This window comes from Ostrinia nubilalis, chromosome Z, assembly GCF_963855985.1.
Source record: "Ostrinia nubilalis chromosome Z, ilOstNubi1.1, whole genome shotgun sequence".
NCBI classification, from domain to species: domain Eukaryota; kingdom Metazoa; phylum Arthropoda; class Insecta; order Lepidoptera; family Crambidae; genus Ostrinia; species Ostrinia nubilalis.
The window spans coordinates 16,887,734-16,915,350 of record NC_087119.1 but is presented as its reverse complement, the minus strand read 5'-3'; the positions used below and the strand labels follow the sequence as shown (position 1 = coordinate 16,915,350).

The following is a 27,617-nucleotide window of genomic DNA, read 5'->3' as shown; positions in this document are numbered from 1 at the left end:
CGTCAAATCGGAAAATTCATGCTGTCAATAAAATACCATATGGAAGTAACAGTCTCAACATTTCGGCGTCAAGATGATCGTTTAGTGTTTGTCGCTCAATAAGGCTCCTACTGAGGATCTGAGCGTCGTCATTGCGAGCGGAAGGAGGCACCCGGGTCCCGGTCGATAGGCAGAAGGGCGCAAGCGCGAGCCTCTGCCGTGACGGGGGGGTTGGTGGTGGCCGTCAGTTTGCCGACAGCCTGTAACGCGGGCGGCGGCACCGAGCGTCCGCCTGGACGCCGCGGACGCGTCACTATGCATACGCAACCTCCGCCGCGTGGCGTGCATAACTTCGCACTGGTCTTTGCTCTCGCAATCGCTTGGTTGCCTCATGCCGACCATGCAGCGTGAGTACCCAAATATTTTTTTTAGCCACTTCAAACAACTTTTAAACAAAGTTTTGATGTTTTAAAGACGCCGAGTCTTTAAGTGTCGCGCGCGTCTCACGCATTCGTGAAGCCATAGTGTGCGTGTAAATCTTTTAAAGCCACGTTTCACATTGTCCACCACACTTGATTTAGTTTATTTTAGTCACTACACGACTTAAATATTATTTTTGTGAGAGTTTTAAGTAATGAAAACGAGTTTGAAAAAGTTTTAAAAGTTTGGAATTTCGTCATTTTGGGGTTATTTCTGTGTGAATTGGGTTTGAATATGTTTATTTATGTATCTTATTACATCTATGGTGTTTTTCGTAATGCTATTTAGTGAAAAAGCCGTGAAAACACGTTTTTTTCTGTTTTATATTAAATTTTCTTAAAAATGTTTTTTCTGTGATAAAATAAATGAAGGATAGTGTTTGTTTTAGTGGTATTTAGTGTTTGCGCATAAAATAATAAATCGTACGTCTGGATTTTCTGGATAAACGTTAAAACGAACGCCCAGCTTCTAATCAAAGATTTGGGTCCCCGATTTTTCTCTGCCCGAAAATGTCTACCTAATAGAGTAAAAGAGAGGGAAGATATCTCAATAAGAAGAATGAGTGAGTAAGCACGACGACCTTTACTTAGGAGAAAATATTTTAGTACAGGGGGACAATATGGTAAATTAATTATAATATTTAATTGTATTTTTGATCTCAGAATGTTAAATAGAAAAAAGCAGTTGGATCACAACTGTAAATGGGACAAAATATCACGGATTACGGTAGATTTTAGGTGCCAGATATTTGGGGTACACCCATCTTGGATGTAGCATTTTGGATTAATAAAGCGAATTGGTCATAGCGTTTCTTCGGAAATGTGCCTAAACCTACGTTTGCAATTAAAGTTAATAATAGCATGGTGCCTAATTCAATATTAATAGATATTCATTGCACCCTTGGTTACATGAAATTGATTTACTTTAAGGTGACGTGGTGTTCACAGGGATTTAACAAGAATCAAAGATTTTGGGTATATTATAAAAATAATGAATTTTATTGTACCTAATACTAAGTATTTTGGGAATATGTGAATTTATTATACAGATACTAAAATCAAAATATTTAAAATCCAAACAAAAGTCTATAAAAGTAATTTAAATTATCAATATCGTCACATCCAACGTGTCATAATATTCTAAATAGGATCTTTGTTTTATTAAATGAATTTATGAACTACAGTGATGATTTTGTCGCCTTCTCTGACTTACGTAAGGTTGGTGACAGCGTTGCCAGTTTTTTTTTCCGCCAAGTCGGGACTTTGGTACTTTTTGAGTGAAAATAGCGGGATTCTTCCGTCAGAAGCGGGACATAGTAAAAAAAACGTATATAATCAAAGGTTTTCAAATATGTATCTTTTTATTTGACTTAAAATTACGTTTACGTGACAATCGATAGCAAAAGTAGCCATAGAAAATGTATTTTAACAAAAAAATAATATTTTAAGTCAGATTTACTCTATCGTTAAATTCGTCTTTAGAATAAAAAAAAAAAGTTTTATTCTTTAGAATAATATGGCGTTTCAAACAATAGTCTGGTGAAGTGAGTGTTTCTCTCCGAAAAGCGGGACCGAGCCTGTCCCGCGCGGGACATTTAAATTTGATTTAAAAATCGGGACGTCCCGCCAAAATCGGGACGTCTGGCAACGCTGGTTGGTGACGTATAGCTTACAAACCACATTACAAACCAAGACTGTATCAAAATGAAAGTACACAAAAGATGTTTTTTCTTAAGTAGGTACGTCTGGTTTTTAATTAGGTTACTAACAGTTAAAATCTGAAAGATATGTAAAACGTGATTCTTTTCTGGTAATAGAAAATTAGTTGGAGTATAAAATAAGTAAATTCTTATTTAACAGAATAAATAAAGTTCTACTTTATATATACTCAACATCAAATAAATCGCACCTTCCGCGACGCGAACTTTAAAGATTTTCTTCTGACACAATCATGGTACCCCAACAATATTGGTGTTATTTGAAAGCCCAATATATAAACTTAAGGAAAAACACATTAATTTTTTTTTAAAACAATTAACTGGTACCACAAATGTGACTTGAAAAAAGGCCTCACTTGGGGCTCACCTCTGGGATCAATTAGACCAATTTTAGTGGTTATAAAACCAAATAATGATCTTACGTGTCCTTTTTAACAGATGGATAGCGATTAATCCCAACTTAACAGTTTAATAGCCATAAAAGTTGGCTCAAGCGTAACTACCTATTTTTTGAAGAAGTGACTCTGGATCCTTCTAAAAACACATTTTTGGGGAAAGAACCTTTCCTATAATGAAATGAAGTTTAGAACTAGGCTTTCAAATGGAACCAATGTTGGTGGGAAATGGGGATGCATACGTTTGAGAAGTGCTTGTTGCGGGAGGTGCGATTTATTTGATGCCGAGTGTAGTTTGAGTCATAATATTTTTATAAATAATAATCGAAAAGATAACGTAGCAAATAAAAATCAATATTTTCAATGATAAATTAAAATAAATTCTTTAAAATAAAAGATTATAATGCCAGGGCTTACACCAGGGCAATGAAGAAGGAAACCTGCCTGCCCAAAGAAAACAAGCAAGAAAGAAAAACTTCTTCTTTCGATAATTTCTTGATATTCCGCCGTTTAAATAATTCCATATTTTGAATAATAGCTTATTTCGGGTCTATAAACAAAAATATATAACTTTTGTCTTAAAATTTAGTACTACAATAATTTCATAGATATTGGTCCATCGTTTTGTCTTTCGTGTCCTAAAATTCTTATGAAGACCTGTTTTGCGCCACTGAAAACGGAATGCAAGAAAACTACTATGGTTGGCGTCATTTTATTACCACGGTACAGATTGGTTGAGGCTGTAATGACGTCACATGCCGGTACCAATCTGTCATCAGCTACCGCTCTACTCGCGACTATGACTTTTATACGCACACGGCGTGTGAACATGTTAAACAGTTATTTGCATGTTTTTAAAGAAAATATCAAAACGATTCAGTGCGTTATTTTTATAGTTTATCAAACAAAAGGGTTGATTTACTACTAAAATAAAAGTAATTTTAATACAAGGCAAAATCAAATCCTAAAAAAGAAATTAACGTCTTAATACAATTTGTATACAAACTTCGGCCCCTTGATCAGCATGTTAAATAAGAAGTTTATATCAATCAGCACGAAACCAATTGAAATGTAGCTTAGCGCTGCTATTAACAGATATTTGTATCCGGCAGGAATGTTACCTTAACTTGAAAGCCTGAACTTGAAATAAACCCACACTATCTAGTGCACACACACAACACGATCCGTGTGAAATGCTCTCGATGTCTATTCGCATGCTATATTTATCCTGAATAGACTTAGGTGATGAAAATATGAAATTCAAGGGTCTTATGCATTTCTATTCGTAGCCATTTGCATTGGTACTTGAAGGTTACACTGGAAGAAAATAATGTCATTACGAAATGAATTACAGAAACATTAATACATATAAAAAGCATTTAGGTACTATCATTGTTTAAAAGTTCAAGATCAGGTCGGCCCCTTGAACTTTTCTACTCCTTTATTCATTTAGCTTATTTTCCATCTCTAGAAGGAAGCTCCTCTCACTTGTACAACAGACAGAATATTATATTACTCTGCTTTTACCTAGAACTCATTATCAAATGTCTAGTTGACCTTCCTCGTTCCATTAATAACAAACAGTACGAAGGCATTAAAGTTTTTTCTTACACTTTACATAAACTTTAGTATTAGAATGTATATTTCGATATTTTTACTATTAATTACACAAAGCCGAAGCGTGATCGAAATAAAAACAAAATGAAAACATCTCCAGACTCTCCAGTACCGACTTTCAATATTTCATTTGTTTAAGCTCTTTAACTACCTACGCTACATAAAGAAAATACTATTCAACGTTGAATATACTACTAATACTCATACTTGCAAGTATGAGTTTTATTTTGTGGTAAGTTTTGACGTTTGCCATTTTCCAATTTGAGAAGTTAATAAACCTTTTTGAGCAACTTTTTTTTTCAATTAATACAGGTTTTAGATTTCGAAAGCGCACCAGAATTTAATTAAATAAAAAGGCCGTAATAAAAAGATGCTACCTACTCTTAAATTGTTAAAAGGAAGGTATAAGTCACAGGCAAAGAAAGCCTCTTCTGCAAAAGAACTACGGACGTTAATGTTAGTTGGCCACTAGCCTAAAACTCCGCCGTGCATTCTTCGAAGTAGTGTGGGTAATGACCGATATCCCTAAATAACTAGGTAATTGACTAGAAATTGTCCAATAGAAAAAAAACCTATTATTATAGTACCAATTAGCCTAACAGGTAACAAATTAAAAGTTTCAAACACTTGACAGTAACGAAAATCTGCGTGTGGTTGTGGTTTCATTGAATCCGAAATGAAAAGCTTACTCGTTAATTTTTATTGCGCAGTCATTCATCAGGACAATATGATAATAATATTAGTAATTTACTGTGAATAATTAGGTACGAGACATAGTTAGGTAGGCTAATAAATTTACACCACAATGGCCGCGCTCCGGAAACTATTAGTACTGAGCTACAAACGAATAAATAAAAATAACATCCGTTAGTTGCATTGCAGTTAGTACTTTTATTCGTCCAAGGTCATATGGCATAGTCAATACGAGTTTGAAATAATTTGACTTTAATTGTGGGCATGCATTCATTGTTGGGATTGCTTTTGGCCTATAATAAATAACTCGGGCTGTTCAAACATTGTTTGGCATGCACTATGTGGTAAGCACTAAATTCCCTTTAGTAATTCAATTACGCGGCAATGTTTGGCTGGCATTGTTATTGTCTTGAATTTATAATGAAACGTCGCAAGTATAGTTCAACAAATTCATTGTGGTGGCGTGGTGTAAATGGGTTACCATAGTACCTACCTACGTGCCTACAAACGTTATCGAGTCGCACAATACCGAATTCGCTTTGTGATGAGTGTGCGTGTTTTCGTTTCCACCTAGATCGACATGTTGAACCAATTTAATTTTACGTTTGTACTTACGTATTGAAATATTCAAAAAGAGCACGGGCGGTTGCGGTTGCCACTTAGTTTCTGCGATACGTACTGATCCGCCGCCCACATAAGGTTTCGTTTTAAAAAGTCGGGCGTGCACAACTCGATAAGCTGCAGCTCATGGAATTGAGAGATTTTATGTCAATTATGGATTATAATCCCGGTTTGTCTGTAATAATATACTCAACATCAAATAAACCGCACCTTCTGCGACGCGAACTTTAACGATTTTCTTCTGACACAATCATGGTGCCCCAACAATATTGGTGTTATTTGAAAGCCCAATAAATATCCTTAAAGAAAAACACATATAATTTCTTAATAAATGATTAACATATACCATAAATGTGACTTGAAAAAATACCTCACTTTGGGCCCACCTATGGGATCAATTAGACCATTTTTTCTGGTTATAAAACCAAATAATGATCTCACGTGTCCTCTTTAACAGATGGATAGCGATTAATCCCAACTTAACAGTTTTATAGCCATAAAATTTGGCTCTAGCGTAACTACCTATTTTTTGAAGAAGTGACTCTGGATCCTTCTAAAGACACATTTTTGGGGTAAAAACCTTTCCTTTAATGAAATGAAGGTTAGAACTAGGCTTTCAAATGGTACCAATATTGGTGGGAAGTGGGGAAGCATACGTTTGAAAATGCTTGTCGCGGGAGGTGCGATTTATTTGATGTCGAGTGTAGTTTGAAGAAATGGATAGTTTTCAATCATGTTTTAGTGCAATCGCATAATGTAAATGACCTGTGCACAAGATAAATTGAAACATGAAATTACGCTGAATTTCAGTTTCTAAGTTACCGTTAGTCTAGACTACCCACGTCGTGACCTTGGGCACGGCAGTGCGCGACCGATCGCGCTCCGGAGTAGACGGGTCTACGCTCGCGCTCGGCAGCTCCAAAAAATCGGCGCGAAATGGGAGCTGTTGACGTGAATAATCCAATAACTATCCAGATGAGAAGTTAAAATAGCTTGACACCGAGTGCTAAGGTAGATAAGACACTTTTTTTCTGAAATTTCTTCTAATAACTATCGAAGATTTTGATACATAATCCAATCAATCCCAATAATATCCAGATGAGAAATAGAAATAACTCTACAACTTGACACCGATTGCTGGTTTAGAGAATAATTTTTTGAAAAGTATTTGCTTGTAATGTACGTTTCCATTAAAAAATGATTTTAATGTTATTGTCGGTGGGGTTTTCGCATTTCGTGATTCGTTTTCAGCCGAAAGACGTCCACTGAACACGCTACGTCTTCCGGCTCGTGTTCGCCACTCAAGAACTTTCCTGACCCAGCGGCTATCAGCTCTACGAGCCATGTGCACCGCCCACTGCCACTTGATTTTAGCGATTCTGCGGGCTATGTCAGTCACTCTGGTTCTCCTACGGATCTCCTCATTTCTGATTCGATCACGCAGGGAAACTCCGAGCATAGCACGCTCTATAGCCCTTTGGGTGACCTTTGGAGGCCCATAGTAAGCGACCACGTCGCAGAACCGTACACCATCACTGGCAACACACACTGGTCAAAGACTTTTGACTTGAGACATTGCGGTATTTCGGACGTGAGAGTATCGCGAAGCTTCCCGAACGCTGCCCAGCCGAGTTGGAGTCGACGATTGACCTCTTTCTCGAAGTTGGACCCACCTAACTGGACTTTTTGGCCCAGGTATACATTTGTCAACAACTGAGAGAGTGTCTCGAACCTTCAGAGGAGTGGGTACAACACGGGCATTTGACATGATTTATGTCTTGTCCATGTCTTGAACATTGACATTTCATGATTAAACCTTTTTTTATTTTATCTTCCCATCCCCTCTTTTTACGAATTTCCCTTGCGCTACGGCAGTGCGCGACTGATCGCGCCCGAGAGTGGACGGATCTGCGTACGTCAGCTCCGCAAAATTTGCGGGAATGAGAGGTTTCGTTACGTAAGCGACCTAATAAATATCTTGACGAAAATTTTAAATGACTCTAGAACTTTCCACAGACTGCTGGTCTAAAAGAAGATAAGTACCTACCTACATTTCAGGAAAATTCTTGCTTGTCGCTAATCTTGGTAATAAACAATGAGAATTACTTTTTTGATGTTTTTTTCGCATTTCATGATAAAAATTAATTTTAATTAAGTTTTTTGTATTTTTTAATTTATTCCCCCTCCTCTCTCACCGATACTTATAGCCAGTGCAATACCGATCGTGTTCCTGTCCTGAACTGACGGGTCTATGCTTTATTGCCGCGTAGGCGTGACCTGAAACAATAAGCTTTAAGATTTATTTGTTAGTTTCTCTTTTTCTTGTCAATTAGTGCTGACCTGAAGATGCAATTTTAAAGGAGAATATCTAGTCGGTACATAATTATTATTATACAGTTATGTTTAGAAAGAAGATCTTTTCATTCGAAAAATTCTTGTTGTATTTTATCCATATTTCATATTGAAGTTCTTACTTAAACCACCCCTTACCCCTCCTTCATCCGACTACTTCTAGAAATATCAATATCATAGTTCTACCTGTAAAATATGAAATTGAGTTTATTTAATACTATAAAAGATCCAGCTGGCTTTTAAATTATTCTACTGGCACTTAAAGTTTCAGCGGGAATTTATTACAGATAAATTCGAAACTATCGGGTTTTGGTGTGCTTTATGCACTTTCATGATTGCCTACTCTGCTTTGCGATGATGTTCTTTACTTACTTCGATAGAAAATAAACATTGTGAAATGTGCATCGTTTGAATGAATGAACATGACGGTAATGAAGACATAAAAATGATTGTAAACTACCGTCAATACAAACTTATTAGATGAATAAAATTTATAATTTATCCGAAAGTATTTTGTAAGATAAGAAAAAGCATAATTATTAGAGCAAAAATGCTTTTGAAAGCCTACAATAAATTGCTAATTGCATACTATAAATTGCTTTTTGAATCTGCTAACCATGATTCGTTACTTGAATAGAAATCCAAAACGATGAAACTTCGTTAGATTCGATACTGTCTAAAAAGGAACATTTTTGTACCTATCTTTTGCATATCACCCATCTCCTCAACAATATCGCACCGTGATATCGTATTTTGCCGCCTACCCTGGGCATCTTTGTTCCCGCATCGTATTCGAGGCTAACCCGGGAACACTTGTACTAACGATACATTGGTCTATTGGGTCACGGTCACTTGAACCTGGTGTAGACTTACGATGAATAATTCACCTAGGTGCTTGAAAATACTCTTGCAATTTTACTAACAAGTTTAAGTTACCTGATCTAACAGCTAACTTTGATGAGCATAACCGCGAAGTTAGGTGCTAATTATGGCACGGAGGTAGTGTCTTCAAGCGTTACTTCACACGCTTTGGATCTATCTGTAAACTATTCAATTTAATGACGATGGTAATTTAGCACACGTAGTTAAATAATTACACGAATAAGGAATATTTATCTTACTTTCAAATCAATAGCAACAGCATTGGTATGTGTAACCGTTCTAATTAATGTTAGTTAATAAGACATGTGACAAAAAATCATTAAGTATCCTCGAAAAAATAACATCGTTCAATCACATTAAGTTTAACCAAGTCAAACATTATCCAGTTTAGCGATCAGCTAGCTTATCTGGGAAATGCTTCGTATTTCTCATTTATTGTCAACATTGGCCGGACTGCAGCGTTGTAGCTATCAGATGGACTCCCTTTCACGTCTTTAGCGGCGGCGCACCGGAGTTCTCGGAATTGCTTTGACGGCGGCGTGCACAGAGGATTACGTCTGGTTCACCTGACCCAATGCTCCAATGTCAAGGTTAGCGTCAGATCAAATGCTCGGTATTTGTCAATGCAAACAGGGCTAGTGAATCTCGCATCGGCCAAGGTTAATCCTCGTGCGAGAATTTAATTAACGTTCAAAGCACAATACGTGCACGAGCACTTGCTTATTTAATCCATTGTGACAGTGTGCGAGCATAATAATATTATTTTATCCGGAGTGTATTCTGACCGATTAGAATTTAATTTTAATGAACATAGAGCCCCTAAAGGGTGGTTTGATATTATTATTCATGTGTAACCTTGCATAAAATAAAGGATTAGTGGTCGATTAGTGATCTTTTAAGCGTTTCGTAATCATAGTTTATTATCATAATAATTTACCGTCTGCTCGTTTGAGTCCTGTCCCATAAAACAATGAACAACTTACGTTCACTTCAATATCCTAAAATTCTCGCGTTCATTCGATTTTTTTATCCATAACGAGAATGCTCTTGTTTCTCACTCGATGCAAAAGTGATGATCAGGCCTAAGATGGGATCGAACTTTACCCGGAATCCTTAACCACAAAGGAACTGGCCGAAATGCATATAATAATACTGTTAACAAATGCCGAAATATAATAATACTGTTAACATTGTCGTTAAGGCGATAGACTTAAGTAAAATAGCAGTATCTAGGCGGACTTAGGACAACAAGCCTTACCACCAACCAAACCAAGCAGAACATTTAGCCTCCACTGTGAATCGTACCCGGAATATTTATTATCAACAATCGTTCATCAGTCATATTCAGTTTTTGAAAATATCTTTAATTTTATCGTAAATAAATAATAATATCCGCACAGAACGTAATGTAAATAAAGTCCGAGAGCCGAAACTTACTTACATATCGACGGCAGAAAGCGATTTTGTCGTATCTCAAAAAGTCCGATTTTACACCAGAGCAAAAAAACTATTTCAAAAATTCATAAATCTTAAATTAAGAAAGTTAGAAAGCTGAAATTTTACATGCTTTTTCTACTAATTAAACTTTATTTAATAAAGGTGATTGGAATATTCTAGAGTTACTACTTCATTGACTTTTGACTAGTTACAGCAATTGATTTTTTAATATCGAGCTGCAGAAATGTTGTATCAGGAAGGTAAAATGTATGGCTTATTTAAGTTGACTTCAGTTCCCAGGCAGCGGATCTGCTGTATCTCAAAGAAACGATAAACTCTACAGGGCTATTTAGCTGTATGGACCTTTTAATGAAATAACTTTCTACATTTGAAATGTTTTATATACAGTAAGAGTCAGAGATGTGAAAACAATAAAATACTGTATCTTTTTCTTAACTGTTTTATTTAAATTTTAAGAATGTAATGGCACAAAAAAATCAGTCTGTTTTATTATAATCAGTCTGTTTTATTATATTGTAATTACAATAATCAGTCCGACAAAAATATTCTTCTTTATTAGTTTATCTCTCTTCTTCATTAATTTTAAGAAGCATACACTTTCTCTTTAAAAGTTTAACAATCAGCCTGCCATAGTTTTTCTTCTTCATTAGTTTCAACAATCAATCTGCTAAATTCAGTATTAGTTTTTAAACTAAATAAAAATAATCATCATGTTACTTTTCCTTCTTTGTTCATTAGTTACATAAATCAGTCTGCTATACTTTCTCTTTATTGCTTGCAACAATCACTTACTTATACTTTGTCCTGAGGTTTGCCACTTTTTATTTTTAAACACGTAAACAACATGTGCCGTGTGGGGGGACGGCCATAAAGAATACTCTTCCCCACCGCCAACAGGAGGCGTGTCGTAATAGGCGACAAAATCCCTGCAGCACCGGACGGGCAGCAGCGGCTGCGTGCGAAACCTCACAAAAAAAAACCTAACCTAACCTAACCCGCCTGCCAAGCCTGGCGATTAAGGCAAAATCCCCTCATGAAGAGACACAAAAAAACACGGCCCCTAGTCCCCGGCGGCCCCACTATCCCGGGCCACGGAGCGGTCACGGTAACGGTGGGGCGAGAGGTGCTAAGAATCACCGGGTACCGACAGGCTACCAACCCCGACGACCTCTGGCCCTGGCAACATTTAACAATCGCACGCTGCGGACTGACGTGAGGTTCGCCGAACTCGAGGAAGAACTGAGTAGGTTGCGGTGGGATATCGTAGGATTATGCGAAGTCCGAAGAGAGGGGGAGGACACCATAATCCTAAAATCCGGAAACCTGCTCTATTTCCGGGAGGGCGACCAACAGTCCCAGGGTGGTGTCGGGTTTATCGTCCACAAGTCCCTTATCAACAACGTGGTACAGATCGAGAGTGTTTCGGCGAGGGTAGCATACCTTATACTCAGAATCACCAAACGGTATTCGCTGAAGGTCATACAGGTATACGCACCGACCACGGAACACCCCGACGACGAAGTGGAGACTATATGTATATGAGGATATTTCCAGAGCCATACCATAGCTCCCGGTCCCATTTTACCGTTGTGAAGCTCGAGAGGCGTCGACTGATGAAGTCTACGCTCCGCCCAGCGCCCATCCAACTCCAAAACCCCGAAAGCTTTCAGCTCGAGTTGCAAAATCGTTTCGAATGCCTGGGAGACTGCGAAATAGTGGACGAATACAATGACAGGTTCGTGGAAATTGTCCAAACGACTGGGTCTAAGTTCTTTAAAACCCGTCGTTCAAAAGAAACCAAAAAGATCTCTGACCTCACCAATAAACTTATAGAAGAGAGACGAAACTTGGTTCTGCAGTCCTCTGAAGATGCTGCTCAGTATCGGCGTCTTAACAGACAGATCTCCAAGTATTTGACTCGCGACCTACGCCAATTTAATACAGATCGTATTAAAGAGGCGATTGAGCGTAACAAAGGCTCTAAAGTGTTCGCAAGGGATCTGTCTGTTGGCCAAAGTCAACTGACCAAGCTGAAGACCGAGGATGGCAGAGACATCTCGTCGGGGCCTGAGTTATTGGAAGAGGTTGAGAAATTCTATGGACAATTATACACGAGTGTACTTTCCAAATCTAGCTGAAGACCCAAAAGCTAGATTGACCCGACACTACACCGAAGATATCCCGGACGTCAGTCTGTACGAGATTAGAATGGGTCTCAAACTGCTGAAAAACAACAAGGCACCGGGTGATGATGGAATCACGGCTGAGCTTCTGAAAGCAGGCGGAACGCCGGTGCTAAAGGCTCTTCAGAGGCTGTTCGATTCCGTCATACTTGAAGGAAAAACGCCTACGCCATGGCACAGAAGTGTGGTGAAACTTTTCTTCAAAAAAGGCGACAAAACCTTGTTGAAAAATTTATAGACCCATCTCACTTTTGAGCCATGTCTACAAGCTGTTTTCGAGAGTCATCACGAATCGTCTCGCACGCAGGCTCGACGACTTCCAGCCTCCCGAACAAGCCGGTTTCCGAAAAGGCTTTAGTACCATATACTAGCTATAGCTCGAAGAGCTGATGGCCGCTGGGGCAGGAAAGTTCTGGAGTGGCGACCACGAGCCGGAAGACGTGGCGTGGGCAGCCCTCCCACTAGGTGGACCGACGATCTGATGAAGGTCGCGGGTGGTGCCTGGATGCGAGCGGCGCAGGACCGGTCTTTGTGGAAATCCTTGGGGGAGGCCTTTGTCCAGCAGTGGACGTCTTTCGGCTGAAACGAAACAACAAATAAAAATGTAAAATAATATAATTTAAGAATTTACAATTCTGCGTTCTCACTATCGGCGCTAACGCACAACTGCCGCGCGATCAGAATGGCGTATGACGCAGCGGGTGGAGGGGGTTTGTTTTGCTAGAGTGACGTATTACTTGCTGTACACAAAACAAGACTCTATTCTAATGATGTTAGTAAGATTTTCGCTATTAGATGATACGTTTGAAATGCAGTAACTATTTTATAAGTACTCACGTCAGTTCGGCGCATTTGCTGTATGTTCGACATCGTAAGATTTTAGGGCGGCTGAAATGCTGTATCTCCTTTAAAATCAATGTTCGACTCAGGAAAAGAGTGCTGTAACTGTTTAACATACTAGTAGTGTGGTCGTATCTATTTTATTTTCGAAAGTCGCGATTTTTTGACTAGTTACAGCAATTGGTCAAGTAAATTGTAAAAAAACTGGAAAAAAATCTATGACGTATCTATATTTTTTTTCATCGTAGAAAGACGATACATACACCATTCGACGCGGCTTTTTTTTCTTAATACAATACAATTAAAAGTCATTTTAGCCAATTTTTGAGATACGACATTTCCGCTTTCTGCCGTCGATATTAACCTTGACTTGTGCAGTATAGCCAGTAGGTATGATGAGTGCAGAGCAGGGAGGAATCGATAACGAATTCCTATAAGCACGTATGTACGTACAGCTTAATACAGTGGTCTCCAACGATATAAGTGGTGCTGCCAGATCTGTTTTTTTAAATATCTAAATAAATGCGAAAGTAACTCTGTCTGTCTGTCTGTGTCACTTTCACGCCTAAACCACTAGACCGACTCGGATGAAAGGCATAAAGATAGTTTGAGTCCCGGGAAATGACAAAGGATAGTTTTTATCTCAGTTTTTGAAAGAGAGACGCGCGCGGTACCTACAGTTTTTCTGTCACACACAATTCGACGCAGGCGAAGCTGCGGGCGGAAAGCTAGTATGATAATAAACTGGACGGACGAAAACACGGAACAACGTAGAAAAAATCCGTTCGCCTCGGGCGATTAAATAACTATCAAAATGAAAATATTGCGAGAAAAGCGAGCTGAAATATTTGACTTGTGTAAACGATGCACGGACTATGGTTAAAACATCAATAAAGAGTTTGTTATTTATCATAGGTACTTTAAATATTTCGACTTGCATCTGGTGTGAGTAAAATTATAAAAATGGAGTGAGTAAGTACCTAATTAGAGAAAACATTTATTATGGTACACTTTTAAAAATTATTTGCTTTTGTGACGTAATAATTTTTGGGTAACTGACTGATCAAGATGATCGTTTCTCATCGGGTAAATAAAAAATATGGTCTCAGAAAGTTTCAATTTAAGCAGTTTAGCGGGTCGTTTCATAAAGAGCTAAAAATGGGACGTCATGCGAAAAGTGGGACAACTAGCAACACTAGACACGAGGTTGTTTAGTTCGAACAGCGGCAGACTGATGATGACCTTTAGCCTGCAGCGGCAACATGTACCAATTAAGTTCAATCGCCGCAAAATAAAATTATGTAACGAAACTTAAACGTTGTTTTAGGTAATTTTAATTGGTGTCAAGTTTTCTTCAGCCCCTGCATTACACACATATACAATTTTACAGAATAATTTTGCCCCAACTAATGTTTATATTGCAATTAGGTAAATTATTTAATATTTATTTATTTATTTAAAGACTTTATTGCACACACAACAATGTTCAGTACAAAAAGGCGAGCTTAATGCCATAAGTCATTCTCTACCAGCTGACCTTGAGCAAAACAGAGATATTGAGTAGGCGGTGCTAAAAAGCTACAAAAATTTACACAATATAATACATAAAATATTATATATATTATAATATTTTATGTATTATATTGTGTACATTTTTGTTTAATATATAATATCAAGTATCAAAAGGAAATGAATTTCTAGAATACGGTAATGAAATAAATATAAACTGTTGTGGAACGTCAAATCGCATCAGTTTCCGAGAAAATTCCATTCGGAGCTAGAAAATGTAAATTAACGTCTATTTTAGCAAATCAAATGCTTGCACCAATTCTGAGATTTACTTGCCAGCAAATACTGTAATTACAGGTAGATTCAATTTTCACAGAACTTACTGATGAAAAATATTTATTTATTTATTCATTTGCATTAACATATTCAGCACATACAGATACTTATACATGCATTCATACTTACATACATGCATACTTATGTATTTTAGAAGGTTTCTGTAGAAACGATTTTTCTTTTCATTTAAACTTAAGCTCTACAAATAAATTCAATATTGTGATCAATCAGTAAATAAGATTGGCCATCGTAGTAATAAGATTTCCTAAGAAACGTTAAATTGGTTGATATTAGAAATAAATAACTTGAACTGAAGACTAGAGCTTCTTTAAGTACTACCAGGCCTGTTCATCTCCGCGAGTTTACATCGAAAACAAAACACGCACGATGGCCCACCTACAGGATACTATTCGACATGGCCTCACATACGAGCGAACATTGACTCACGCACGCGTATTCTTGTGTATGATGGAAGAAAATAAAGAAAATGGTGTACTAAATACTGTGCAGCATTTAACTGCCTAAATAATAATAAAAACACAGAATGTACTTTTTTAAGTTGCCTCAAGACACTGAGAGGTAAATAAGTAGTTAATATTATTCATGATAATTCATGCTAAATCATGTATTTCCTCCGCCATTTTCCGCAGTTTGGCACCTCACGTCACATCATTTTACCGAAGTCAGCCCTATAGCTTCGGCGCAGTGCCGATCACTGACGTTTGTCAACAAAATGGTGCTTGACTCTTGAGACAGGCTAAATTACACCATATTGTTAATGACATTGAGCATACATTTTTTAAATACATTCGCGAAGTAAAACTTCTGTACGTAGTACTTATTATTATTCTGTGGTACTACTTACAAATTATATAATTTCAATCAACTTCGTACGTAGGCTTAATGCGTTTATGAACTGACTTATTTCAATTTCAAATTAATTGGTACAGATTTTATGGTAATTATATCATAGTACATTAAATTTAGAGAAGGTACTTAGTTAAGTGGAATTCTGCATACTATTTAGAACTATTAACTCTATACATAGAAATTCCATCATGATACGATGGAATTTCTATGTATAGATAGACTCGATATTATCAATATCTATAATACATTAACCAAGTAACACACGGTCATTGAACCCTGATTACTTAATAAGATTACTGTTGAACAATAACAAACTAAATTTGTACAGGTAATTTACAAACTTAAAAACTATACTATATACAAAAAATAAATACAATATTTACAAAAAAGGAAAATAAAAGTTAAATTTACTGTTTATTAAATGAGATAGTATCAATTAAGATTTGCATTAATATATTACGCAGTATCGAACGATAAGTACTCGAGCTAAACTGCAGATTAATCCACAGTAATTGCTTACTACTGGAACGCCCGGCCTCGGTTTATTAGATCAATCAGCCATACTGTCTTGTAGACTAATATCTAGATTAGCTATGCTGTTAACTTCTAAGACAATGGACGCAAAAATAACTGTAAAAATATCTTTACGACTAGTTACTCGTCCTCCCAGGTTGCAGGTTTTAAGCCCGCTGGATGTAATTGGATGTATCTTAAGTAATAATTAGATATATTTATTTCCATTTCCTACTTTGCTGAAAGCTGTAAAGTATGATTGATTGATACTACATAATGCAAATATTTAAAAAAGACACAAGAGGGTAAAAAAACACATGCTGATTTATAATGATAGAAATCTTGTGTCTTCAGAAATGCGTGTGAAAGTAAGAAAATGGGCCAAGTGGAATACCAATCAGATACGCTGTAACTTAGATAGCTTATAAAACGCTAACTTTGCTAGTTTTTCAACGTGACTTTAAAATAACCGCAGCGCACCAGCCCGCTTCAGTGTTAGTTAATATAGTCCAGTCATTTGGTAGTTTTACCTGGAATGTTTTCCGGGAGTAATGAAAATTGGTAAGTATTTATATAGATTTCGATGTGCTCTTTACGAATTTCAACTTTGCGACCTCGTATGGTTGCCGTTCGCGCCGCCATAATTGGAAAACGCTGCCTAGTAGCAGTTTTTTTTAAATATTTCCTTTCGGATTAATTTTATGATAAAACATGACCATCAACAAACCCGAACAGAAGAAACTGCTCCCACTGGGAATCGAACCCTGGACCTCTGTGTCTAAAGGCTTACCACTAGACCACAGAGGCGGTAAAAATAGTTCAAAGTAATTGAAAAAACACTGTTGGAGCAGACAAATCTACACTTTCATATTTAACTTTGCTATAACTTTTAAATATTTTGATATTAATTTTCAATAATTTTCGGTTTTAAGATTTATCCCTTCAAATACGTCTAAAGTCTATCCTAATACCAAATATCAAGTTTCTGGGTCATCTGGAAGTGGGTTAGTTTTTAAATCTAGAAATCGTGAGTCAGTTAGTATGAAAAATGTCAGGTTCTAAACGTGAATACATCAATACTATTGAAGCTACATTTAAGAAATTTTGGGACCTAGATAAAATAAGAGGTTTTAATAAATGTGCTCATTTATGTATGATGAATACGTTTTGACTTGTAAACGGGTCAAAAATAGCTCGAAATAGTTTGTTTGATATTACACACAGCTGCTGCATTGCCAGTTTATTTTTCTTTGAACTTGGCTGAACATGCTGCCGGGTGTCTAGATGTGTTTAGGTATAAAAAAAAACTGTAGGTTACTTTACTTCAAGGTGAGTTGGAAATAAGTCCTACGCCTAAACTATTGATTTCATAAAAAGGTTATGTAGACATCAAAAATAGGAAATTTTTAGTTTTAGTTTCTCTACGCATGTTTGTCATAAAATTTATCCGAAAGGAAACATTTAAGAAAAACTGCTAGGTACTAGGCAGCAGTTTTCCAATATGGCGGAGCGAGCGGCAACCATACGAGGTCGCAAAGTTGAAATTCGTTAAGAGCACATCGAAATCCATAGAAATACCAATTTTCATTACTCCCGGAAAACTTTCCAGGTAAAGCCATTATTTTGTACCAAATGATTGGACTAATAGAGAAGCGGAGAAGTTTGCTTTTATAAAATGAACATAATATTATTATATGAATGAGTCATTATAGTCCAGTAGAATTAGCTTTTAAATCGGAAATAATTCCTACAAAAGATTTTATTGTTTTAATGGCTTCATTGGTTGCCCATTAAGACTCCCCTAAGTTTTCGACTTCGACGGAGTTGTGCTTAAGTGGTGGGGGCCCCCGAAAGGGGCATTTTTTCGGTTTTCCGGTTATACCGCGTAAAGGACTTACCCTATCAAAAAGTGGTCTTCATGACGGTTGAAGGGCACTTAATCCTGCATTGAATAAGACCAAATTCATATGTTTTGGACAAACCGTTCTCGCGCTAAAGTTCGGCAAAGTAGAAAATATACGTATAATTAATGACCCTCTCCATGTCCAATGGTTTGTTACCCACAGGCTTCCAAGTCTTGAAAAGGGCCACCTCAACCAGTGTAACCCTATCAAGGCTTACGAGCTTGATGCGCCTATCCTTGTTCGTCCCAGCCGTTCCTTAACTGCGGTTGCTGCACCTCTTCCTGGCACTTATCTAAACGACTCTGTGTTACCTACTGTGGCTGCCCCTCTTCCTTGTATCCTCCTGCATGACTACGTTGCCTAGCCGTATGCCTGGTCTAAGGTTCGAGGCCAAAAATCAATAACAACAAGTTCATATTAAAATGCTGAAGAGGTTTTTGTTTGTTTGTTTCAACGCGCTAATCTTAAGAATTACTAGTTTGATTGAAATCATTATTTTTGTGTTGAATAGCTAATACATTGAAGAAGGCTATAGGATATATACAATCACTCTACGACTAATAGAGGCGAAGCAGTAAAGAAAAATGTTGCAAGCACGGGAAATAGTATTTAAACTATTTTCACTCGTACGAAGTTGATTTTGTGGCGTCGAACCTTGGACCAGTCATATGGCTAAGCAATGAAATCGTACAGGAGGGTACAAGGAAGAGGGGCAGCCACATTAGGTAACACAGAGTCGTTCAGGAGAGTGCCAGGAAGAGGTGCAACAACCGCAGTTAAGGAACGGCTGGGACGAACAAGGATAAGCGAATCAAACTCGTGAGCCTTGTTAGGGTTACACTGGTTAAGGCGACCCTTTACAAGGCTTGGAAGCATGTGGGTAACAAGCCATTGGACGTGGAGAGGGTCATTTTATACGTATATTTTCTACTTTGCCGAACTTTAGCGCGAGAACGGTTTGTCCAAAACATATGAATTTGGTCTTATTCAATGCAGGATTAAGTGCCCTTTAACCGTCATGAAGACCACTTTTCGATAGGGTAAGTCCTTTACGCGGTATACCCGGAAAACCGAAAAAACGCCCCTTTCGGGGGCCCCCACCACTTAAGCACAACTCTGTCGAAGTCGAAAACTTAGGAGAGTCTTAATGGGCAACCAATGAAGCCATTAAAGCAAAAAAATCTTTTGTAGGAATTATTTCCGATTTAATCAATTTTTGTGTTTAATTCTACTGGCCTATTATCGTTAAAATGAAAAAGTCCTTCATGCAAAAATAGAATTGTTTGGGTCATACGACTTGAGTCTTTAGCAATATTTTGCCAAACGTCTTAATTACTTATTTTTAAAATTATATTATTATCATACATAAATGAGTGGTAAGATCGTTAAAATGTACGAAAAATATTTATCTGTATTAGTTAGTTAAATACCTGCTAATTTCTGATTTAATACAGATAAGAATATGCCTCACTTCACTTCACAGTTGATTTGAGACAAAAAAAAAATAATACAAAAGTGCAACTTACATTCTTGTATTACTTTAGTATTATCACCTTCTCAGTTGAAACTTGGCAAGTGGCACCATCGAGTTAATCATCATATTATGATGCTTGAGCTGGGAGCTCCCTTGAGTTGAGCTCGTTTGGATTGAGTAAGCACTTGATGCCAAGAGCCTAATGATGGGGCCTGAAGGGAAAAAAATAAAAAAATTTGTTCTTAAACTTGTAGCGTCTCATCTTTGAAGTATCTATTCATGGAGTTAATAAAGTTTTAATGTTTAATTGACGTAGTGTGACTACTCATTTTATTAACCTTTAGCTGCCGACCTGGTCTAAACGCAGCACTTACGCCGAGGTGACGACTGAGAGACGTAAAAATTTAAGTAATGAAATTACAAGGTGTATTTGCCTGCTACAGTTTTCTTTTTTATGCATTAAAAAGATTGTTATTTGAGGTAAGTAAACTACAGGATTTCAAAAAAATACACGTTATTTTTTAGGTAAAATCAACAGTTATTCGAGAGGTCACGATTATCTGGCACCTAATTTTAAGGACTTACTTTAGTCTTTTTTTTCTCTAAAATTCAATATTAAACAACGAATGAACTTAAAATATGTTATCTTCTATAAACAATTATCAAAATAAAACACAAATCTTACTTCTTAGTTATAATATAAAAAAAATGACAGCACTTGAATAATTGGTACATTCACTACGTACGTTTGCAGTCACTACATATTTGTAGGCAGCAAGTAAGGTACATTAGTTTCTTAAATTTGCAGCAACAGTACTCGTTCGTCTTTTCAACCGTACGGGACAGATTGCACAAGTCTTTCTAACACCTGGATCTGGATTTAGATAATTTTTTGGTGGTAGAGGCTCGGGCATATCGGCGTGTCCTAAAACTCGCTCGATAGGATTATATCATTGTAAACGCGTAGTTTATTTCTGGGATGACTAATTCACGTACTAGCGAGGATAAAAATCGGCTACGATTGATCTCGCCCTTGTTTATGCGTACGAAATTTCGTTACATAAACACCGTACTTACGTCTGTGAGACGTCGATCGCTTCGATACAGAGACATATGAACTTGCCACGGACGCGAAGTCGACTGGTGGCTTGCGACACGGAGGGAGGAAGGTAGCGGGAGAGGCGACGCCAAAGGTGGCAAGATTTTAGAAATATTTCAAAATGAAAATTTATTACGTCTGAGAGACGTATAGGTCGGTAGTTAAAGGTTAATTAGTCTTCTTCTAGAAACTATTCTGAATACAAAATGATATTTAGACACACGGTAGCGTGTCAAGCCAAGTTCAAGTAACACACATAATAATACGAGCGAGTATACTCTGTATAGGTACAATTGCTTCAAAAGTACCTTTAAGCAGTCCCAAGACGCATACTTATCTATGGTACATAATCATGGTTTCCAATTGTTATTTTTCCTGAACGGGAATTAATTTTACACATACATGTTAAAAATATAACATGCAGCTAGAGCCTAGACCTTGATTTCGGAACAATCTTTCCAGCGATATAATGTTTGAAGCCTTCCGGCTGCGCTTAGTTCGCTTTACTAATAAACCTCCGACCTTGAACTGCAACATACTCGCAACAATAAACTTGAGTGGAGTTTCCCGCTGGTGAATATGTAAATTTTTGTTGTTTCTGACTTGGATTGCATATCACTAAAGCTTTCTCTATCAACTTTAATATAGTAAAGCGTGTGGAATATTTCTTTGTGATCATGTTTTACGTAACGAGAAAGTATTGTAAAAACACTTTTCATCTCCATTTTTGTACAGGTATTCAGTAAGTACTCATTCAGTAAGTATCTCTTAAAGATTTGAAATTCAACGACAAAATAAGTAGGTAATTTTTAATCAAATTACAAATAAAATGCAGCTTTGAAAGGATGCATAATTATTTTATTCTTTAATCAGTTAAAGCTCCTACTCTGGTGCAATAGCACCTACTCATTAGTCTTAATTAATTCATTAACTGTTCGTCATTATCGTTCATTGTCATCCAAAACCCCTGAACAATTTGTCTGAAATCGACTCTTGAAACGCTTAATATAAAGCATTGTTGTGCCAACATCAAGTGCTGGTCTCCTTTTTATTTGAAGTCTGGCAGCCATAGGTACCTGCAAGGTCTAATCAGGGAGTAAATGCGCGCCTCTCGATACACGAGCTCTTCCTCTAAGTACCATAGAGCCTCGGCGCCGACACTTTGACCCGCCGCTTAAGAGTCATCTCTCCAATTTTCACGAAAAATATCATTTTATAACGGTTCATAAGACCTCTATTTATAAATCTTCACTTTGAAAGATCCTGAGGGATTGATATAATAATATGTTTATGAATATTTTTGCAAACATTTTTCACGAGGTTTAAGAATTAGGCAGGCCATACTTTAAAACTCATTTTTTCTGCAATCACAATTTTAAATACTCAGTATTTAAAACAAGGCTCATAAAATAAATACATGTTACGAGGTTGGAATTACAAATGCGAAATTGTGCATTTCTAATTTTACGGAGAAGAGCTGAAGCTAACCGTCACAAATCCAATTATATCCTCGAAAACAAGCACTGTCGAGCAAAACGGTTTACATACTTTTGTTAGTCGTTGCACCGGTTTTTTACACTTAGGCTTCAAACGTGTCGGTCGCGTGTAACCTACATCACTAAAAATCAACCCTTTACCCTTTGTGATAAAGTGTAAGTTTATATCTCACCATTTACCTTTTATTCGTTAATTTTACTGATAAATTCACGATCCGAACTACTGGAACAACCGCAAATAATGTATATAGAACGGTATAATAAAATGCTTAACGTTTAATTAATATTTCAGTACATTTGAACGATTGGTTTTAAAATATTAAATGAATCCGATTTTAATTGTGTGTTTAATGGAAGTAAAACATTATTAAAATTTAATATGATTATTTGTAATACTGGATAAATCCGTAATTACAGTTAATAAGGCCAGTTTAGTTAGCAAAAAACTAAATAACAGGTAAACATAGCTAGCTCCCAATGGAATACCATCACTTTCCGAATTCGATATTTATCTCTTCTTTCCAGGAAACCAATTACACCAACCGGTCTCTATTTACACGTATTTAGTTGTTATAATATCATCGTCATAATACTCTGCTTAGTTTACGACTAGCTTATTGGTGTGATAGTTGGAAAAATATTATAACTTTATTATTTACTTGCCATATCCAACCATTAATTGGAACTCCCACTACGAAACCGTAATTTCCGTGGAGTTCGGCGCTGCCGGATACGGCGATAAACTGGAAAAGGATGCCACTGCCCACTCAGATTAGTGCTTGGCAATTCTGCACTATATCTGAAAATTAAAATCATAATCTGTACTAATGCTGTACAGAGAGAGAGCGTATTATGAAAAGTTTGTTCATTTACGAGAAAACCATTGCACATTTTAAAAATTATTCGCTATTTAAACGGTGATTTCAGATGGACATAAGCTTTTAAAGGGAACTAAAGTCAATGTAAAGATTACCATCTTTTTAAACAATCGAACAATATTAATTTCAGCTTTTATAACATGACCCTTGTACTGTTAAGACTATGTAAAGTGTCATTCACACCTCGTATTTTTCTCTAGAAGTCTAATTCCTGCTATACATAGGTATACTTCCCTGTAATTTATAATGACAAACTCCTTATTACAGTGCCACCGTTTAGTGAAACCTGTTATGATTTAAAAAAACCTCGTATTATGGTGACCTCTTGATTTTTTTTTAACTTTAAGCTCATGTTTCCAGTATCTTCAATCTCTGATAATCTCTCGGATAATCTCAAAACTTTGTTATTTACTTTTAAATATCCTAAGAGCAAAACATGTATCCATCGTAAATCAGCAAACTGAATTCAAAACTCCATTTTAGCTCTATCAACATTCAATATCAAAGTAGTATCAGCGATCGTCACGTTCCTTCCGTTGAATAATAAACACAAGAGCCGACACCAACACACGCCGTGTGATATCGCTGCAACAGAATATTGAAAGCCTGTCGCACAAAGTTCAAGTGCACTGTGTCAGTGTCATGTTCATCTTTGATGTGCCTTACGCGAGGCTTCAAAGGAATAAAGTGCTGCACTTGAGAACGCTTTATTTTGTCTTTGAAATTTTAAAATCAAGTTTACTTATGCATGAACTTGAACTTGACATAGTGCTCTTGTGCGCAGTAGTTTTCAGTACACACAATTTGCGAACTTATTTGATTTTGTTTTAGGATTTGATATCGGCTGATTCTTCATACAAATTAAAACCGGGCTCAACTATTGGCCAACTAAAAGTCGATGGTAGGCTTAAAAGCTGCTCTGACGATAAAACCGCCGGCCCATTAATCGAAATTCCGAGAACACATGCGGATTACCCAAAAAATACAATCTCACTCATAAAACCGTACTGGCTTCACTTTTAAACCTTTTGCGCTAACAGCAGCTTCCACGTTTTACGTATGTACCTATGTAGGTATAATGCCTTTTATTTGTAGAGCAATTAGTGTTATAGTTCATTTTTTAAAAGTGAATTCAAAAATTATATTTGCACTGTTTTTACTTTTTTAAATTACCTACATACCTACTTTATCTTTTGTCTAGTTATTATTGAGTAACTTATACTTAGTAAGGATTATATGAGCTAAAAGACGGTAATGAAAGAACCGTAGGCGTTGTAGAGGCGTTACTTAAGATATTGATCTTTAGTCTGATGATAGAAATATAAGGGATACGAAACGTATCTGTGGTCTTTTATCTAGGAACTAAGTATGCATGTAATAAATTTAAAAAAGAATTGGAAACGGGTTATGTTGAGTAATTATAAGTATCTATCTAGACGATTATTATTATAATAGGCTGCTATCTTAATATATGCATTAATAAAAGTTATACTTAGATGAATTAAAATCGTACGTCATATTTTATTTGCATTCAAAGCTTTGCTCATATTTCGCGGACTGAAGTTTAGAGAAACAAATGCAATTTCATATTCTAGTTGTAAGCATACTTGAAGGTTGAAGTTTTAAAATATTCTTTAGAAGCAGATTGCTAGGAGCTTCAAGTAATGCTTTTATAGCTGTTACCACCTGCGCTGGACACAAGAGGATTTTGTTATTGTTGTGATTTTGTGGTTGCGCCGTTTTACTCGTTTCCGTCCATGTAAAATGTTTAAGATTTTAGTTCTTCTATATCTGTAGTTTTTGAAATACCAGCTGAAGAAAGGCTTAGCCGAATTCACTTTAGGTTTACAGGGAATATAACACCTTTCAATGTGAAACTGGTAATATTAGTAAGAGATGTTTCATGCCCGCGGCATCGCCCACGTGAATTACATACGATCTTTCGGAAAGTTTGTGACTTCTGTAAGGACAAGAACATATTATTAGAAAGATAAGAGGACCAAAAAGAGCCTAATTTAACGAACAAATTACGGTATGAAATAAAAAGCTACTGCCGCTTAGTAAACGAATGCACGATATATTATTATGATTGACTTTTATTAGCATTGATGATTGAAGGTAAATTACTGTTCATAATTTATTAGGAATAAAAGCTTATAGCAGCTTAGACTTTTCCTGAATCGGAAACAATACAACAGCTTTACTCGTTAGCCGTTGTGGCTACAAATTATGAGGAAATGTTATTTTAAAATCTTCAATCTGTTTCTTTGTTACGACTGAGATAAATTGCTAACACATATTTTTATTTGTAATGCACTGCGTAGAATTTCAAAGGAAGCCCCATGAACGCCTCGGGAAACAACAGGAAACTTTTATAAAATGCTGGCATGAATATAATAGGCGAGCGTTTTAATCTGAATAGACAAACGTGTTCGGTTAGTGCAAAAGGCTAAACGGTGCTCAAATAAACATTTTACCTATGCCTTGGAAATTCGAAACAGTTCGACCGAATGTCAGATACAACGGAGTTAATATTGGTGGAGCGTGTAATATTTGTAACAATTTTCAAATACAATTATTAATGAATTACTAAGAAACTATTTTATAAATGGTGAAAGCTTTTTATTTGAAATAAGCTAGCGATGGCAACTTTCTAAACAAGCCGATTTAAACAAGATCTGTTATCTGCTATTTTCGAGGTCATCGATTGTATTCATAATTATTTCATTCTTAATTTAATTGTTGATTGTGCTAAGCGTTAAAGTTGTTCAAATTTTGTAGTTTGTTCAAATAGGCATGTTTCTTGGGTAAAAAGCAAGAGTTTTTAATTAGTCCATCAGTTAGCTTATCAAAAAATATTCGACACGTAGGTATTTTTCACTTTTTCAAACTAACGAAAATGTAAAAAGAGATAAAGGGTGACAAAGTTCTAAAGAAAAGGCCCGTGACGTCAATGAGTGCTTAAAAGTGCAGCACTTTGTGACCTCGCGCGGAACTTCAACGCACTATAACTTTGTAATTATTGGTTTGATTAAAACAATTAAAAATATACGTGTCAAAGATTTTTTTAATATTAAAATTCACGGGCTATACAATTTTTTTTTGGGAACTAGCCTATTCATTGTTTCGAAATCAATAAAATAAAAGTTTTATCTGATACAAATATTATGAACCACAAACAGAAAAATATTAAGACCCAGAAAATTATCGTAACTTGCGACGCAAGGTACCTAAATCAAATAAGTTCGTTCACCAAATGGGACCGTCGGAAAGTACAAATTATATCACGCGATATCGCCATTATTGGGTCGAGATATAAAATGCAAATAAATAGTATACATTTCACCATTACTATGGCAATCGTCTGGTGCATGCCTTTTCTATTTCAATTTCATGTTTTCCACTGTAATTTGCTTTGGAAATTCTTTTCTTATTGAACGAAGTAAAATAAATAAATTAGCAAACTTGTTGGAAGCGGAATGTGCAATAAACTTTGAATGAAAGAAGACAGCGAATATCAATTGAATCGAAATATTATTTCATTGTTTGTTGCTAGATAGCTTAAATGTCAATTTTGCTGTTTTGTCGGTGCAAACTATTAAAACCTCTTAGTGAAATGAAATGAGAACCGTCTAGTCACCTCAAGCACTTGCAATAAACGAAATTTTAGTACTTAATATTACCTGAGCCATTAAGTAGTTAATAGTGATTAATTTTAATGTGCTGTATCTCTATAAGCTTAAATATCTAATTCTAGAGATAATAATTTAGGGCCAAAATTATTTGAAAAAAAAATACGAGTACATTATACAATTATATTTACATGCCTAGAGTAAGGTTGTCGGAATAAGTTAAACCTGAAAAGTCAGGTTTACAGATTCGTTTTTCCTAGAAACTATAAAACTCGACTGTCTGGTGATATTTTTTTCTCTATTTCAGGTATGGAAAATCTCCAAAGTATTTACCGCGAATACGTGGAATTTTCCAGCTGCTTTGCTGTTTATATTTGATATCACTTTATGATATTACATTTCTGATTCCAGTATAAAAGTTTTATTTAATATTTCATGCGAAAATAGCGTCTATTCACATAATATTATACTGATTTCATTTAAAATCAACGTCGTAATAACAAGGTGATAGTTATAAAGGTAACAGGATTTAATGAGGAATAATCCCGTGGATAGCTACGGGATTACTCCTCATTAATTTGCAACATACCAATAAACAAGGTTTGGAAAATATTTTGAGATGAGTTTGCAAATGTGCCAGAAGCAAATATTTGTCATAATCAAGTGTTTCACACGGTTAGTGAGATAAT

General features: G+C 36.3%; 1 protein-coding gene across 3 annotated transcripts in view; it reads left to right on the top strand.

Moving 5' to 3' along the window:
• The first annotated feature begins 294 nt into the window (after positions 1–294).
• The window catches only part of LOC135087123 (gamma-aminobutyric acid receptor subunit beta-like), a 47,154-nt gene continuing 19,831 nt past the window's right edge, over positions 295–27,617 (top strand). For 2 of the 3 annotated variants that reach the window (XM_063981964.1, XM_063981963.1), the window contains exon 1: positions 308–386. Coding sequence is in view for 1 of the 3 variants with exons in the window: in XM_063981961.1 (XP_063838031.1) it covers positions 295–386 (92 nt within the window). In the remaining 2 variants the exon portion in view is untranslated. Of the gene's footprint in view, positions 387–27,617 lie in introns of all 3 variants that reach the window. The other variant, XM_063981961.1, reaches the window with a different exon arrangement.